We start from the raw sequence: 18636 nt of genomic DNA on the forward strand, positions 1-18636 counted from the left end.
AGTTCATATGAAGCATAATCATATTTTACGTGCTACTGTTACACACACTTGTGCACAGCTGCCAGTGGAAGAAAACCTTTGTTCCATAATAGCTAACACTGCGTGTGCCTCTTCAATACACCACTTTTTCATCTGGCCTTTATTTGCTTAAACTCTGTGATGGATATTGTCTGTGTTTTTAGGTCTATTGATGATAAGATAGATTCAAGCCCCTGTTTCAAAATGAGTTGTTAAATCAAGTTTCCATCTGCTTGAGTTGGTAAGGGTTTCAATGGATGTTAAAGATGTCTTTGGTTTTTACCAAAAGAAGAATGTAAGAGAGAGACGAGAGACAATACAGCACGCCATGGAGTACACCCCCATTCTTAATATATATCCATTCCTCAGAATTCTGAACTCTGAGCGCTTTTGTTTGTAAAGGTGATGTCCACCGTAGGCATAAGTTCCCTTATATAAAACCCATCTATACATTTATATCCTATTACATCTTTTTGCTAACACTTCATAGAAACATTAATCATTTAATTTCTGTTTATTGTATGTTGGTTAGCTCATTGGTTCAGTGGTAAGCTGTCTGCCTTACAACTCCAGTGGTCCAGGGTTCAGCCCTTACTTTTGGTTAGTATATTTGTGAAGTTTACAGATTCTTCCTGTATTTTCTCCATGCATGCCAATTTCTTTCCAATTTCCAGAAAAATTCTTGTTTACTAACTACTCTAAGTTGTGCATACATGTGTTTGTATTTATCCCTGCCCCTTTGCCATTGGAGCCCAAATGGAGGCTGAAAACGGTCCTGTTATTGTGGACCAACCCACTGATAAATGCTAAATATATGCAAGTTATGGTTGGTTTACTGCACTTGAGTTTTAGATTGCTCCGTTTCATTGATTATTTTATGCTCATCTGCCTGGGGCACAAATGTTTAACTGCTGCATCTGAGCAGACAAAAAAGGTAATGAAAAAGTTTTTTTTTTTTTTTTTAAACCTTAGTTACCTTGCTATTCTAACATTGCCCGTTACATATGCATTTGGATTTTTTTTTTCTTGCCTGTACTTTTTTATTCCTTTTTAGTTGTTTTCAATTAATATTTCCTTGCATGATATTGCTTTTTGCTTTTGAACTGTTCTGTTTTGTTTTGTTCATACTGTTTTGTTCTGTTTAAATCACTGCCTTGAGTGAATCTGCTTGGCCAGGGATGGCATCCATCTTAGAATCAGTTTTGAATCATCTAAGTGAGAGTTAGACTGATTGATTGTTACATGTTCTGGCTGGTTTACAGCACTTGCGTTTTCAGACTGCTACTTTTCATTGGTTCTTTTGTTCTGTTATGTTTACTGTATGGAACTGTGCTGAGCAGTGCACTAGTAGTATTTCCATAGCAAGTAGTATGTGCACATACAATTGTGTCTTCTTATACCGTTAGAAGGGTACGTTCTTACAAGGTTGATGAGTTATTTATCCATTTGGCTTTATCTAAACTGCATGTGCAGAGCTGTGCACGTATCCTCTTAGTGGTGTTGATCTGCACGGCCTGAGTACCAGTTACACTAAGCAGCATGGGCTTAAAAGAACATATTACAGTTGTGAAAGTTTGCTGGACTTTTTATATCTCCTAGCCCCTCTTTAGATCCTCATTTACTTTAAATCTGGCAGCACTAATTATCATGGAGAGTCAACACACATCATCTCCCTGAATGTTTAGTTTCTGCACTTAATATCTGGACTTCATCTTCCTCACTCGGGTGTAATTCAGGTTATCAGACTTTCTGCCCAAAAGGCAACAGACTTTTGTGACAAGAGTTATATTGGCTGGCCCACATGTTATCCCCAGAATGCCTTTTGCAATTTTCTAGGTCCATCTTCCTCCCCTGTCTCAATTTCTTCTAAGTATGTGCCTGAATACTACCTTTATTTCCTACCTTCTTTGCTGTGCACAATCCTTATACTTTTGCCTTCCTTCTTCAAGTTCATGGTCAATTTTCCTCATGTCCTTATGAAGACATTTTTCCATTTAACAGTAGTCTAATTTCTACTGAAAAGCAAAGCCCAGCATCCTTACACCCTGTGGCACCTCTTCAGCTACAGTGCCTCTGTCCATCCCTAGTAAATGTTGCATGTTCTCACTGAGAAGTCTTAATTTTGCTTCAGTTCACCATGTCACCATTCATAAATACCATTATCACGTAAAGGCCAAAGGCCCCTGTCACAAGTGCATAGCAGTACTGTGCCAGTCCTTTGAAATTTCTGATTCTACTTGCTGCTGTTCTAAAACGGGCCAAAACACCTACCCAGAGGTTTCAAGTCTCATTTTGTTTGGCATTTTTCTAGCCTTACTCCTAGTCTTCTAATGAATATACATACACATACATAGAATGAGTTCAAATTTCTGACTCCTTGATGCAGAGGCATCAAGCCCTGACTGTAGTCCAGTGACTTTCTGTGAGTGCAACAGGTAACTGGCAAAAAAAAACAGTCTTTTATTCCGTTAGATAGAAAAGCAATAGGGATACCCACCACTGTGGCATAAAGGGATAAAATCCTGATCACAACCCAGATAACTTGTGGTTCGATTAGCGGCTGTAGTGCTGGAAGAGCTGGGCATGGGAGAGGATACTGAGTGGCCATCACAGGTTTGCCTGTCCCAGAAGGAGAACGGCAATGTGGCAGTAAGAGTGTTTGTGTATGCCAGGTAGCAGCAATTGGGTCAGTGTGGTGCCACAGCATGTAAGCTAGGGAGGAGGTCCAGGGACATGTGCAGACATATATAGTTAGCACTGGCTACAAGCAAAGTCACAATCTCCCACAGTAGGGAGGGGGGGTCCTTGCATGAATGACTGACTGGACCCCCTGACCTCCCTGGTTCTTGCCTTAGCTAGGGAACAAATGGGCTGTAAAGCTGTCACTTTCGCTGGAGAATGAAAGGTACATGTCACTGCATACAATGGGATCAAATCTGTTGATGTGGTGCTCGAGAAGGCTTGAAGCTGGTGGTACCAACATTTAAAAAAAAAAATATATATATATGTATATATATGTATATATATATATATATATATATATATATATATATATATATATATATGTATATATATGTATATATATGTATATATATATATGTATATATATGTATATATATATATATATATATATATATATATATATATATATATATAAAACTAGGTGGTTGCAGTGCTAGTCTTGAATTTGTGCCAAAATTAGATACCTTAAAAAAATTAGGGCAGACTTTCTACAACAGCCAGATAACTGTGTTGCAGAGTACAGAGCAGTTTGCTATAATATTTCAAACTTACCAAGGCTTAGATGTTCACATCAGGGTAGTTTTTGACAAGCGAGTGTGTGTAAAACAAGAATTTAAAGCACAGCGTGGCGTGATCCAAATTAGCATCCTCTCTGTGAAAGTTAATCAAACTGTAAGCTTTGCATTTGGTTATGAGGTGAAACGAGAAAATCTCACCCAAGTTCTTGCAGCATATACACATGCCAAGAGCTTCTCAGTCTGACATTTATGCACAGCTACATAGTGAAAAAGGTCGATGTCTAATAAGGATCAACACAGCATGTTTGGTAGAAGTCTGATTTTGCTCAAACACAATTTTTTACCCATTTCATATGTAGGCTCTGCGTTTTGGCAAATACTGAGTTTTTGCTTTTCTAGTTTAGAAAAAACAATTTTAAGAATCTGCTGTGGATTCTCATGAGGCATTTTCAGTGGCATAGAATCACTAGTGACAGCTTTTAGCAACTTTCTGGGCATTTTGTGACCTAATCACCTCCTACTTGTTTTGCAGCCTGTTGGCCGAGCATATGCCCTAATACCACCAAAGCTGATACAAGAAACGCCTTCCTGGAATTCAGATAATCTGAAGTCTGGTGGTGATGATGAACAAGTCGAGATTATTAAGGTAAGCAAATTCTAAATGAACAGATGTAGGGCGCCTGGGCATCTGATGGCTCATCAGGCACTGAAATTACAAAGATGAAGATAGGGGAGGGGGGTAATTACTTTCTTATGAACACATATGTGTGTGATATATAAATGTATGTGTTTTATTTATGTATGCATATGTGTTTGTACATATGTCCACACATACACACACGTGCGTGTGTGTGTATATCTAATCTCTCTCTAATATATATATATATATATATATATATATATATATATATATATATATATATATGTGTGATGTATACATACATACATACACATGAACGAGCTGCAGAATGGATAGTGATGGGAGATATGTACATAAACAAAAATCATGCTTTGACAGTATGTTATTCTGGTGCCCTTTCTGTCTTTTGATTTGCAGCATGGATGTGCATCTTAAAAGGGTGTCTTCTCCAAGTCAGTTTTGATTAAGATTTAACCTGCAGTAAATCTTCTTTTGGCTTTTTTCCCAGTTAGGGGTCGCCACAGCGGAACTCTGGTCCGCTAATGATTGGCAGTATATTTTTACGGTGCCGAGGTGCCAGCCCGACACCCAACCTTCAACAAATATGGTATTTAAAAGTGCAGCTTGCCTGCACTCTGAGGCAGCAGTAATGCAGTTGAAATAGTACTTTCCAGTGTTTTTATTTGGGGGCAGTACTGCATGGGGAGCCCCATGCCCCTCCAAATCCTCAGGTTTGACCACCTATTACACACATAAATAGGGAAGTATTAGCAATGAGTCTAGATTACCAGAATAAAGCTAGAGTTCCTTAGTCCTGATCTATTAGTGATGTTTAACATTAAATGTGCAGTACCTTCTGTACCTTCTGTGTTTTGTATGATTGCATCACCCCAGATTGATGGCGTTCACTGCATGGGGTTGCAAACGCACCCACCCACACATATACACACAGATGGTGCCAGGCTCTGTAGTCCAAGCTGCATTATTGAGCCGTAAAATGTAGAGCAGTAAATGTACTTTCACTTCAGAACTGCTTGAGAAAGCCTCGTATTTAAATTAAATCATGGCTTAGTGTGTTTGGTGATGTAAAGAACAGTGTGTACATTAGTCATATCAGCAGAGTAACTGCTGCACAACTGTTTTATCGGGTCTATATTAGATCACCGAACACTTAAAAAAGCGAACGGTGATTAATCGACCCTATGTAAGCGAAAGCTTACAGTTTTGAACTGTCAGAACAGTGATTGATTTTTTTTTCCCTAGGGAAAAAAATTCAGTGTTCAACAAAAAAATAATAAGAAACTTTAAACATTAAGTGGGGGGGCTGTGCCCCCCCACACACACATACACTTAAATATACCAACTCCAAGACCGCAATTCAGTGCCGAAAACGGCAAAGTAACGAAGCGGCCATGATAATTCTTTCCCAGGGAAAGAATTCGCTTAAAAGCCACTTTGATATTTTGCCGTTTCAGGCTTTTGAGTTCAACCAAGATGCATTATTTCGAATGTGTCTTTGGTCTTCTAATAGGGAACCATTTTATCTTTTCTGTTGCTTTTGGGGGAAATAAGTAATGTTTCTTGGACAATAGCGCAGCACTTTGCATGTTTGTTTTTCTGTATCTTTCTGGCTTCCGTCAAAGTTAAGTCATTGTTTAACAGATGAACTGAGTAGGGAGATATAAATATATTATTTATTAAATCTCCTTTTCTTTTGCTAAAGATGAAGAAGGTAAACCTGGATATGCAATGCCAGCACACAAACTGAGAACATCTTGAGATCTAACCTTTGTTGTGATAAGTAAATATGTTTTGAATCTCTGAAACAAGCTGTGATTACTTCTGCTCTTTCCATTTCCTCCTGGGGATTATGCATACCTCATAATTGCAGTTACTATTTCAGGTGTTTGCTTTCTGAAAGTGAGTGAGGTTCAAAATACTTGATTCCAAATGAACGTCCTTTTTACATGCAGAAACAGTGATATGTTCTTAATTCTGCTTAAATGTAGGTCTACTTAAAAGCCAAAGCAGAGGATAAGGCGAATCATGATCAGAATGTCAACCGACTCAAAGGAGAGGTGCATCAGATTCAGGAGGTAATTATTCCCTATTCACACAATGTAACAAAACTGTAATCTCTGCTGTTCAGCGACTGTGGGCATCAGACTTGGAGAACTGAAATGTAAAAAAGGCAAATACAGCATCATGTTTGATTCTTTTTGTGCAAATCTTTAGCTGCCAATTTTCTGGGATGAGGGTATAAGCAGAGCTCTACCAATAATGTATATAACGTGTAATAAACATACATTTATATTAGTCTGTTCGGTGTGTGTTGGTGACCTCTAGTGACTGAAATAATTAATTTGTTGATTTGGATCCACTGTTAACATATTTTTGTTCTCGGGTAAGTAATTTAAATCTTAAACTCTGAAAATGTGCCTTAAAGGAAGATTTTGAATAGAAGTAATTACTACAGGAGAAAGCAGCACTGTGATTTAAAGTAGATAAACTGAGCATGTGATATGAGCAGTAAACAGTTGAATGTTTGTCTTCAGTGTTTTAATATGTCTGCTCAAAACTGCTTGCTAAACTGAAACAAACTGGCCCATTCATCTATTTAGCCTGCCTTTACTTTTGATTTTATTTAATTATTTAACTGTATAGCTAAACTACATTAGTCCTTAGATCCATTTCAGCCATGACCAAGGCCACTGGTCCAAGGTAAATCTGTATATGTGGGCATTTTAGTGTAGCATGTAACTAAGTTTTTTGTAGGTAGAAGGAAATGAGTACCCAGAGAAAATGCAGGCAATGAAGCAGCGCATGTAGTCCACACATAATAACCACGGTTAAGGATGGAGTCTCAGACGGGATGTCCGTCTCAGCAGTACCATATTTAAGTAGGTTTGAAAATTAATTTCCATGTATCATCTTTTTTTATGAAGTATGAACATTTTTGTCTTAATCTGATTTATATCATGATATGTGTGTGTGTATATATATGTGATATATATAATATATGAAATCTTATTACTTAACATTGTGACCTGTACATGTTGTCGTCCTCAAGCTAGCATCTCTGGTGGTGTAAAAAAGATAAAACCCTCATGGTGGCCCAGGTCACCCAGGTTCTATTAGCAGATCTAGTGACTAGCTAAAGAAAACCAAGTACTTAGTAACTTGGCAGCTGACTCTTCCACATGTTGCAGTTTTCAGTTGCGTTTGATAATTTGCACTTGTTTTCAGTTTCTAAATTGGCAGCTGTAGTCGTACTGAATGTGCCTTTGCCCATATCATCATACATTTACAAATGGCCGCTGTAATAAATTTAAGCAGCACACATTTTTACATTCCCAGTTGTTACTGTAGCTCATCTGTTTTGTGAGTCTGTTTTATAAGTAGTAGATTATTGTACATGCGGCCAAAGCAGCAAACAAAGCAGCTTGCAAACACTGCAGAACAAGTTGTAGAGAATATTAGTGTCTGCGTTCGCGTGCGATTAACTGTCTTAATTCTCTTATTGGGAGAATAGTTTGTACAATTCTTTGATTTTGAAGTGTCATAGTTTAAGAATGTCTTGTTGAACATCCTGAGCTAAGTCATAGTACATTGAGGCTGTGTTGTCATCAGTGATTTTCTTTAATTTTTTGTTTATGGCTGTGTTTTACACTTGTCTACACTTAAGCCTCCCGATTGATATGATGGTAAGAATATTAAGAAAGCTGAATTTATGCTTTCTCACAATCCATGTCCTGTTAAACATGTACATGTATAAGGCAGTACTCCACTCCAGAACATGCCAAGCCTTGTACGAGACAGGTGGGAAATGTGGCTGCTCACTCACGTCTACTTGAGGGGATTGCTGTATTCAAATACTTGAGTATTTGTCTAGATTCTACCCTCTCCACTTAAACTTGCATTTCTAAAAAGTCAGTGAAAAGTTTCTTGTCAGATCAGGTATGCCATTAACTCACTAGGTTTATCAGTCCTAAAATAAAGGATGTCATAGGATTTGTGTCTTCCATAGCTTGCATGCGGTACATTTCTCTTGTATTCCTTAACATTTGAAGTGATCCTACTGCCTGACACTTAATTACATTGATGTTCTTCATTCCACATTGCTGCAGTCCTAACTATTGGGTAGTCCGCTGTCCAGTCGGCCCGAATACCAAAGTATATGGCTGACGTCGGTCAGGGCGCATTAGACTGACGTCAGTACGTCAGGGTACTAATGCGCATGACCGACGTCATATCCTCAGTCTTTTTTGCCGTATGGTCCGATGCAGAAGCAGTTTTGCGAGTGCAGGTTGGCGTTCTGAAATTTTCTGAAGTCGGAGTTTCAGACCGAATCAAAGTTGGCTAAGTACCCCGTTGGGGAACATTTTGGTTTTTTCTTGCCTCAGTACTTAACCGGATGTCAGAAAAAGTGAATAACTGTATTTCTTGTGGGAAACAGATACCTCATAGGGATTACCATACCTTGTGTATACCTTGTTTAGGGCCTGAGCACGACGTTGTTGGATGCCGCTCTTGTGCTAGATTTAACAAACGCACTATTAAGAGAAGGTTAGACTGTGCCAGGTTAGTGTTTGGGAAGCGTTGCAATTATAAAATGCCGTCGGATGCTCCGACGCCCGCTTCGTCCAAAAAGCGCAAGGACAAAACAGCGAAGCCTAAGGTTGATGAACCGGCAGTCCCGGACGTCGGTTCTTTAGAAGGCTCAGTGGAGCCAGAGGTTTTGCCAGGAGTTTCTTTGGAGTCTCAGGCAGAGACTTTACTGTTACAGGATGTGCCTTCTCAGGAGGTAGGCCAGGCTGAGGGGGCTTCTCAGGTAACTGTTCTTCCCTCTCTTCCCAAGGTAGTTAGAGCCTCTCCTTCTGTTTCCAAAACTTCTTTGAGAGGTAGGCCAAGTTTAGCTTCAGTGGGGGCTTCTCCTAGCACTTCAGGTTCTGTGCCTAAGAAACATATGCTTAAAATGGCAGAAGATTTGATTACTATGATTAGAGGTTCTATGCCCTCCTGATAAGAGGCCTAGGGTGGAACCTGAGTTTGAGAGTTTTGAACAGTGTTCAGAGGCTTCTGAGTCTTCTGCGGAAGACTTGCAGGAGTATCCTCCTTATTCTGATTCTGATGTGGATGATTCCACTCCTACAGCTTCTCCTCCTGAGGATTTCTCATTTTCAGAGACTCTGCATTCCATGAGGGAGCACTTTAAATGGGAAGGCCAAGATTACTCTGATTCCAGGAAAAGGCTTAGGAATTCTTGTTTTACCCCAGCATAGGCCCTTAGCTATACCTCCTGTGTTGAATGTGGTGGAAGATGTTTTGCAGAGGCTTCCCTGAACCCTGATTCTTTGCCTCCTGCTCCTGTTAAACCTGATAGGTACTATAGGGTGCCTGAAGCTCATAAGTATCTTTTAAGAGTCCTAGGGCAGACCCGAAACTGTTTCTCAGGGACCTAAAGGTGTTAAGGCCTCTGTTGTTAAAAACCCTGTTCCCACTGATAAAGAGGCAAGGGCTTTGGATAGATGGGGAAAGAAAGTGTATACTTCTTCCACTTTAGCCATGAGGCGTTGAATTGTCAGTTTCACATGCTAAAATATCAAAATTATCTCCTTTCACAATTGAAATCTAAGGGGATGCTTTGGCGGAAGGTATTGAGTGTAAAGAGTTGCTGGATTTAGTTCATGTGTCTGAACAAGTGGGTAAGCATTCTTTGCAATGTGGTTTTGATGCTGTACAGGCCTCCTCGAGGGTGGCTGCCACTAGTTCTGTTCTTCGCAGGCATGCCTGGTTGAGGGATCAGAATTTAGCTGAGCATGTTAAGACAAGGATTTTGGATGCTCCTTTACAGTCTGATGTGTTGTTTGGTTAGCCTGTGGAAGCAGTTTTAAAGAAAATGGAGGACAAAGCTAAGTCTATGCAAACTGTTAAAGATTTTTGCAGGTGCAGCCACCAAGTTTAGTAGAAATTGGCCTACTAAGGGATGGACATATCCTGCTTATGATTCCCAGTCTAGGGGTAGGTCTAGGCGTGGTAGGGGCAGAGCTCAAGGTTCTTTTAGGCCTAGAACAGGAGTTCACCTGCTCAGACTTCTGGTGAGGGCAGGGGTCAGTCCTTTCGTAAACAGACCCAATGACCTGCCTTTTCAGCTGCCAGTAGATTCTCGTCTGGCAGCTCCTTTGGGAGGAAGACTGTCTCTTTTCAAAGAAAATTGGGATTTAATTACTCAAGACAGATGGGTGTTGGATATCATTCACCACGGTTACAGGTTTTATTTCCATACATTGCCCCCTTTCAAAGGCATGCCAGACGTTCCTCCTCCACAAAGGAAAGAGGCTCACAAGCAAATTTCTCTGTTACTCCAAATAGGGGCCATTCAGCCAGTCCCTGTATCAGAAAGGGGCCTAGGATTTTATTCTCGCCTGTTCCTAGTACCAAAGAAGGGGAACACGTGGAGACCAATTTTGGATTTATCTATCCTCAACACTTATCTGGACATTCCCAAGTTCAAGATGTTGACGTTACAACAGCTTTTACCTCTGCTGGGCAAAGATCACTGGATGGTAACTTTAGATCTCAAGGAAGCTTACCTTCATGTGCCTATAAGACTAAGTTGCAGGAAGTATCTGCGTTTTCGAGCTGGAAATTCTCATTATCAGTTCTCTGCATTGCCCTTTGGCTTATCTACTGCGCCTAGAGTATTCACAAAGGTTCTGGCTCCAGTGATAGCTTATTTCAGGCTAAAAGGAATTCAAATCTATCCTTACTTGGACGACTGCCTGATTCTGGCTCAAGAAAAGGAAGACCTTCTACAGCATCTGGAATATGTTATAGCAGTGCTAAGATGCCTAGGATATTCTGTGAACGAAATAAAGTCCAGTCTAGTACCCTCTCAAGACATGTGCTTTCTGGGTGTGAGACTGAATACAGCAGCCCAGATGGCCTTTTTAACCCCGGACAAACAAAAGTCTATCCCTTTACTTCCATCAACTATCTCATCAGTCCGTGCTGACTGCAAGGACAGTCCTTCAAGCATTAGGGTTCATGGCATCTTGTATTCTGGTGCTTCCCAATGCCAAACTGCATATGAGGAAGCTGCAATGGTATCTCAAAAATGTATGGACACAGCACTGCCAGGATTTGGACACTGTCATTCAAATAATACCTTGCCTTCAAAAAGAATTTTTGTGGTGGGCTCAGGAATGTCACCTAAACAAGGGACTCTCTGTGACCCGGCCAGAGGCGAGTCAGATTTTAACGACAGATGCCTCGGACATTGCTTGGGGAGCTCATCTAAATGGAAAGTGGATACAAGACAAGTGGCCTGCCAGACTACAGCATCTACATATCAACATGAAGGAGATGTTAGCGGTCCAGTTTGCATTAATGGCTTTCAAGGAGTTACTTCTTCCAGGGCAGGTGTTGATTCTAACAGACAACACAACTGTCATGTGGTACATCAACAAACAAGGGGGAACACATTCTTATCCTTTATGCAGGCAAGCAATGATTTTATGGGAGACTGCGCTCAGCTTGCAACTAACTCTTCAGGCAAGGTTTCTGCCGGGAGCACAGAACTCCTTAGCAGATGTGTTAAGCAGACAAATCATGGATCCCCACGAGTGGAAACTGGATCTTCATGTATTTCAGAAATTGACAGTGTCATGGGGAACTCCAGACATAGATCTGTTCGCTTCTCCACTAAACCACCAGCTGCCAAAGTTTTGCACAAAGGGGTTTCATCACACAGCTTGGAAAGTGGATGCTCTTTCTTTCAGTTGGAAAAATCTTCATGTGTATGCCTTTCCACCTCTGCCTCTTCTTCCAAAGGTGCTCTTAAAGGTCAGACAAGACAAGCCAAGGATGATTTTAATAGCTCCAGATTGGCCTCGGCAACACTGGTACCCACTACTAAGGAGTCTGGTAAGGAAGCCTCCATGGCCTTTACCTTTGATTCCACATCTGTTATCTCAGAAGGACGGTCATCTGCTCAATGTCAAGCTTCACTCTCTTCATCTAACAGCCTGGCATATTCTGTGTTGAAACACAGCAGGTCTCAACTTCCTCAACAAGTTTTAAATGTGATTATGGAAGCTAGAAGACCTAGTACAAGGAAAGTGTACGCAGAAAAATGGAAGAGATTTTTATTTTGGAGTACAGCAAAGAATTTGGAGATTTCTGAGCCTAATTTGAGTGTGGCTCTTCAATATCTTACTGAGTTATTGGACAAAGGTTTGTCCTTCTCTTCCATTAAGATTCATGCTGCAGCAATTTCAGCTCACTATGATTGTGACCCACCATTGTTTTCGCATCCTTTGTTCAAGCAGTTTCTTAGAGGGGCAAAGAATATAAGACCCCCACGTGGAGCTCCTACTCCTGCTTGGGATCTCAATTTTGTGTTGGAAAAACTTACTCTACAACCTTTTGAGCCTAAGGCTACTGCTGAATTGAAATACTTGTCATGGAAGACTGCTTTTCTGTTGGCTATTACTTCTGCAAGAAGGGTGTCTGAGTTGCAGGCCCTTATGGCAGTAGAGCCCTTTTTTGATTTTCCATAAGGATAGGGTATCATTACGTACTAATCCTTCCTTTATGCCTAAGGTGGTTTCTAGTGTGGCTTTAAACCAAACTATTCATTTGCCTACTTTTTATGCAGACCCCCAAAATAAAGGGGAAAAGATTTTGCACACTTTAGATGTACACAGGCAATTGCGTTATTATTTAAGCAGGACTAAGGATTTTAGGCAGTCTCAGCAGTTGTTTGTTTCTTTTGCTTTGAGTTCGCAGGGCAAGCCTGTGTCAAAACAAACTATTTCTAAGTGGATTGGGTTTTGCATTGCATTTTGTTATTCCCATCATGGCAAGGAGATTCCAGCTGGGATTAGGCCTCATTCCACTAGGGCTACTGCCACTTCAACAGCATTTCTAAGGGGTGGCCACTAAGGATATTTTGGAGGCAGCTACTTGGAGTTCAGTGCATACTTTCTCTAAGCATTATCACCTTCCTCTCTACTCTAAGTCTAGGGCTGGTTTTGCCACAGCTATTTTGCAAGGCATGTTGTCAGCTCCTGCTTCTTTATGATTTGCCAGCCTCCCTTACCTCTGCTTTGGGATTCTACCCAATAGTTAGGACTGCAGCAATGTGGAATGAAGAACATAGTACAGTTTTGTACCTACCATAAATGTAGATGTTCGAGGATCCACATTGCTGCAGTCCAATCCCTCCCTCCTTCCCTTCTGTGTTTAGGGGTGGTTGTGTAGGTGAGGTTATATGCTGATAATTTTGTATATATTGTACATATTTTTGGTGCAGGTATATTGGGCCTTGTCTTTTTAGGGTCTTCTGACATCTGGGGCAAGAAAAGACTGAGGATATGACGTCGGTCATGCGCATTAGTACCCTGACGTACTGACGTCAGTCTAATGCGCCCTGACCGACGTCAGCCATATACTTTGGTATTCGGGCCGACTGGACAGCAGACTACCCAATAGTTAGGACTGCAGCAATGTGGATCCTCGAACATCTACATTTATGGTAGGTACAAAACTGTACTTTTTGTGACTTGGTTTCCATGGACATAGGTTGCCAAGTGCATATTTCTTTGTGATTTTATAACCACACTGGAGAAAAGAGGAAGTCACAGTAAATTCATCCAAGTGTCAGTGATCATGTATCCCACTCTGTCCAAAGTTTATAGCCAAGTAGAAGTTGCATCATTTCTCTCTCTCTCTCTGCCCCCCACCACCACCACCACCAGCTCTGCTTGATTTAACAAAGATGGAAAAAAAAGTCTAGTGACAGTCGCACATTGTAAACTTTAAAGTTTTGTGGAAGACATGGGCAAATTAGTTGTCAAGTTTGGACTTAATGTACACATTAGCTACGTCTTTCTTTGCTTACTTTGATGCGTTACTTGTCTGTTCTCAGTTTTGTAAATTGTTGCATTTTTTTGTCTTCACTTTAAGTTCTGATTTGTTCCTTATAAAATACCTAGGTTAAAAATAGTTTGTGCATTTAATGTACATAAGTAAACAGTACTGTTTAGTAAGTTGCAGTTTCATCAGGCTAAATTGGAAACTTTGTTAACACAAGTCTGATCAGTGAAATGCATGAACAGGACTAAAGTCAGATCTTTTTAGGTCTGAAAAAAATAGCATTTTGATAGGCCAGAGTGCTGTAGACGAGTCAAGCCTGTCTGAGAGACTTAACCAGCTTTAAATTGCGGCCTTACTTGGATCAAAGATTTACCTGCCTCAACTATAGTGCACACCTAGTATCCAAAACAGAAATCAAACTAAGACTGCTCTTAGACTGTAAGGACTGTCTCACACCTTTCAGAGTTGTCTGCGTTTTTACCTCCATTATTAGACGTTTCAAAGGTTAGGAGTATTGGAAGTGAAGAAAATTGTATAGCTCTGAAACATGTTAGTTTGTTAGATGTCCAAATTATACATATAAACTGAATTAGAAGACTGTGTTATTGACTAAGTGTTCACTCCACTCCAGCTTGGAACTGATTTTCTGAAGGCACTCTTGGAGGGATTGAAAAGGCATCTAGAACTCCCCGTGCTGGATTACTTGCAGCAAGCAATGTTAAAGATCTTTTTGGGATGTCCACTGCAAGAAAGGAAAAACAATACTTTATTGATTGGTGGGGGTTATGTTAAGATGATTAGGATAACTTTTGTTGTTGTTAATATGGAAAAGAGAACAAACTGAATTTTAGTATTGGATCCAGATAGTGGTAAATTTGGTAAATAGCAGGGTTATCACATAACAGGAAGCTCAGATGAGATACCAGTATCCTGTAGACTGCAGTGAAATTTTAATGCCCTGATCCAGTGTTGCTTATTTTTGTCTTGTTCAACACATGGGTTGTCAGATCTGACTGGATCCAACCTCTGCACTGACTCTGAAGCTTCTTTTGGTTCTAGGGCTCTGACTCCACCCTTTCCTGTAATTCTCTGTACTCCACATTAATACCTCATATCTTGTTTACTGCTGAAGACTTTGGATGTGTTCTGAAGGGTTCGTCTCTTGGCCGGTATCCTTTATGGATTTTCAGCCTTTTTCTTACTTCCCTACCTAGAGTTCTTTACTCTAGTTTTTCATTAGAATGTCCTCTTAAGATTTCTGTATTCGATAGTTCACTAGGTAGTTTGTTAGTAGTTTGATGGGATAATATTACAGTTTTATTTATACTAAGTTTCTTTAAGATAGTGTTACCTTTTAGATTTTTAGTTAGTGATTACCTTTTTTGAGTACTGTTAGTTACCTGTAGTGGTAGTAATTGTTGACGTTGTGGTAGTTATTGTAGTTCCTGTAGCTGTTGCAGGTGTCAGGAGTAGCAAAGTGTCTTTACCATATCGGACTCTCAAGGTTTCAAGAAATCTGTCAATGCGGGCACAATTTGTCCCCCCAAGACCCCCCCCCCCCCATTTACTGTTTTTGTAAACTGTTTGTGGCCTGCTAATTTGGTTATGGATTGTCAATCTTGCACTTTATTCAGTGCCAGATCTCTTCAGACAAGAACAGAGAAATCGATAGTGAAAGGTTTGTCCATCCAACAGACAGGAGCTTCAAATTCTGTAGGATCTTCTGCAACCAGTATTTCTCTGGCCTCCAAGTTAAGCAAGTCTCAGTCCAAAGAGAAAGTTAAGTAGAAAGAAGAGGAGAAAGACAAAAAAAAAGAAAAGGTGAAAGACCAAAGTCTACAAAAGTGAGAAATTTTTATCTAAAGTGGCCAAGAAACATTCTCTAGATCCAGTGGTACCAGTTGGACCAGAGGTCGGAACCGATGGCCACTTGGCTGCAGTCATCTTCTCCACAGCTTCACTTCTCACTGGAACCAGTGAGCCCAAGGCTCCAAACCCCTATTCAAGAAAGGCGATACTCTGGACCAACTTCCATGGTCTCTTGCTCCCAGTCATCCCAAAGCTTCACAGAACAGGATGATGAGGAAGTTTCTCAAGATGCAGATCCAGCTAGGGGGTTCTCTCTGTACAATCCTCTAGGAATATACTGAGCTCTGGTCCAACATATCCCCTCTTAGTTTTCCAATACCAGTCTACCCTACCTTGGAATAGGTTTCTGTGGTTCCATCCCACACCATGGAGCCTTTGTTGGCATCAACAGTCATAGTTTGACTCTTGCAGCATCACTAACTGTCTCTGTCAACACGGATGTATTTGGATCAGGGAGAGACTCTGAGCCGAAGCATCTGTGCCGGGGCTTGAGGGAATGGGTCAACACCGATCTTATCTGAGCTGTCTCTACCTCTCTGGCAACCGCTTTCAACAGCGTGGATCAGAGATCGGCTTCTGAATCAAGGTGCATCAGCACTGAGAGATGTCCTCCTCCCATGGATAGAGGTAGGTCCTCGAAGACTATTGCTGTTTCAGCATTCAAGGCTTTCCATAGAGTTCTAGCTGTGCCTAAGGAGAAGGCCCCTCTGTTTGGGTCCATTCCTCCTAAACCCTAGCAGTATTTTGCTTCTTGCCTTCTTCTTGTCCGACAGCGACAGTTGGAACCTCAAGCTTCTGAGATCCCATGCTTTGTCAGCTACCAGTCTGATTCTGAACATTCCGATATCCCAGCTGAAACAGTTCATAAGAAACAGGTGTGCAAATGGAAGTACATAGGCTCCTCTCTGGAGTCCTCCATGGAAGATGCTGATTTGGATGAAGGTGAAGGGTCTCCCCACTCCCCCTACAAAGACATCACCTTTGGTGAAATCCTTGAATTGATGAAACCCAGAGAGGGAAGGTCCACCCAGGATCCCTCACCTGACTAATCGGTGTTCTTGGAAGCTTTTGGTTCTGGTCTAACAGTGTCCTAGATGGTGCTACCCATTGATCCCCTCATTGATCTCATGGCTCAACAAGCATGGAGGGACCCTGATTTAGTGGAGCCCCTCCCTAAGAAAGCAGATGGAATTTTTGCAGCTCCAAAAAACAGAAAACGTTGGAGCAAAGGTCCACCAGTAGATGCTGTTTTGGTATCGGCAGCCATGAAGAAGAAATTATCTGAGAAAACTCACTGATGTTACACCCACTGATTGGAAACCAGTAACAGTAGAAATTTCACAAATACTAGGAAAAAAGTTGCCCAGATGATCCCATATGGCCAGTTAAGACTCCTGGGTTTACTTGAAGTTCATTTTGGTACAACAGATGGGTGACCTCAGACTCATTGTGGATCTTGGTCATCTAAATCAATTTGCAAAAACAGACAAAATTCTGGATGGCCATAATTCAGTCCATACTGTCTGTGCTGTGGAAGGATGATTGAATGTGCTAAGTAGATCAGCCAAATCACTATCAGTTCAGAGCCCTGCCTTTTGGTCTAATTACAGCTCTCCAGGGTGTTCACCAAAGTAATAGTGGTGAACAGCACACTTGGCTGTTGGGGTTCCAGGTTTTCCCTTACCTCAGTCATTGGCTCCTAAATGATATCACCAAGCATCAGCTGCTATGCCACCTGGTTCTTGTGTGCAAGTTGTTACTGAACTTAGGAATAATAGTACATTTTCCCAAGGGTCATCTAATACCAACTGAAAGAATGAAATTTACAGGATGCCACCTCAGTACCAACCTAGACATCGCCAGCCTTCCCCAGTCCAGAGTTTCATCCTTGCATCTAGAGGTCATGTGAGTGCTTTGTTTATCACCTCTGGTGAGTTTGATCTTACACCTGTTGGGTCTAATAGCATCCATAATTCTGATGGCCCCACTAGTCAGATACCATATGTGAGTGCTCCAGTGGACCCTAGCAGTACAATGGCGTCTGAATATTCACACATTACATGCAGAGATTTGTCTCATTTAGATCTGAAGACATCATAATGCCTGGTGGATTACATTCTCTTCAGTAACCGAGGGCTGGCCCATTCCGTATGGATTCTCTGGTAGCGATAGTAACCACAGGTGTCTCCTTCCTATGGTAGGGAGGCATTTCAAAGGGAAGATGGTCAAAGGTGCATGGTCACCCATAGAAGCCAATCTTCATATCAGTATCTTGGAGATGAGAGTGGTCATCCTAGTGTTGCAGGCATTCCAGGATCTCCTCTCCAGGCAATGATGGCTGGTATGGTACACCAACACATAGGTGTAAACTGTTACTACCAGCTGTGTCAAGGCCATGAGAGTTTGACAGTAGACGATGCCTTCATACAGCTTTCGAATAGCAATATATGTCCTGGCCTCATCCAGTGTTTTAGAGAACAGATTGAGCAGAGTTCTTTTGACAGCTCACAAGTAGTCCCTCAGTCCAACAGTGGCAACTTTTTCTGTTGCTAGGGCCAATCTTGCTGCAACATCTGTGCTTCCTTTCTCAACAAAGCAGCAGTTACTTCACCCTGATTCCACCACAGGGTAAATCACCAAGGGATGCTCTGGTCTGCGATTGGCTGCCAGGCCTCCTATATGCTTTTCCTCCCCTGCCTCTAATAAAGAAGTTCATACAGAAAGCCAGACCGTGCATGACCAGGATTGTCCTCCTTGCCCTTTTCTGGCCTAGGCAGACATGGTTCCCCTACCCGTGGCCCCTACTATTAATCTGTTTTTGATGTTGGATCAATATCCGTGTTTCCTTAACTCACCCATCTGGATTGCTTCCTTCATATCAGAAATCCATGAAATTAACTGTGTAGTTTCTCCATTTCTCCAGTTGTGATCACGCCGGAGACAGCAGGCTCCCCACTACAGTTGTCAGGA

General features: G+C 41.2%; 1 protein-coding gene across 1 annotated transcript in view; it reads left to right on the forward strand.

Annotated features, from left to right (window-relative positions):
- The window catches only part of TUFT1 (tuftelin 1), a 268035-nt gene that overhangs the window by 40700 nt on the left and 208699 nt on the right, over positions 1-18636 (forward strand). The window contains exons 3-4 of the mRNA XM_044080638.1: positions 3811-3924; positions 5928-6014. Of these exons, the coding sequence (XP_043936573.1) occupies positions 3811-3924; positions 5928-6014 (201 nt within the window). The remainder of the gene's footprint in view (positions 1-3810; positions 3925-5927; positions 6015-18636) is intronic.

This window comes from Protopterus annectens, chromosome 8.part0, assembly GCF_019279795.1.
Source record: "Protopterus annectens isolate FY-2018-M chromosome 8.part0, PAN1.0, whole genome shotgun sequence".
Classification (NCBI taxonomy): domain Eukaryota; kingdom Metazoa; phylum Chordata; order Ceratodontiformes; family Protopteridae; genus Protopterus; species Protopterus annectens.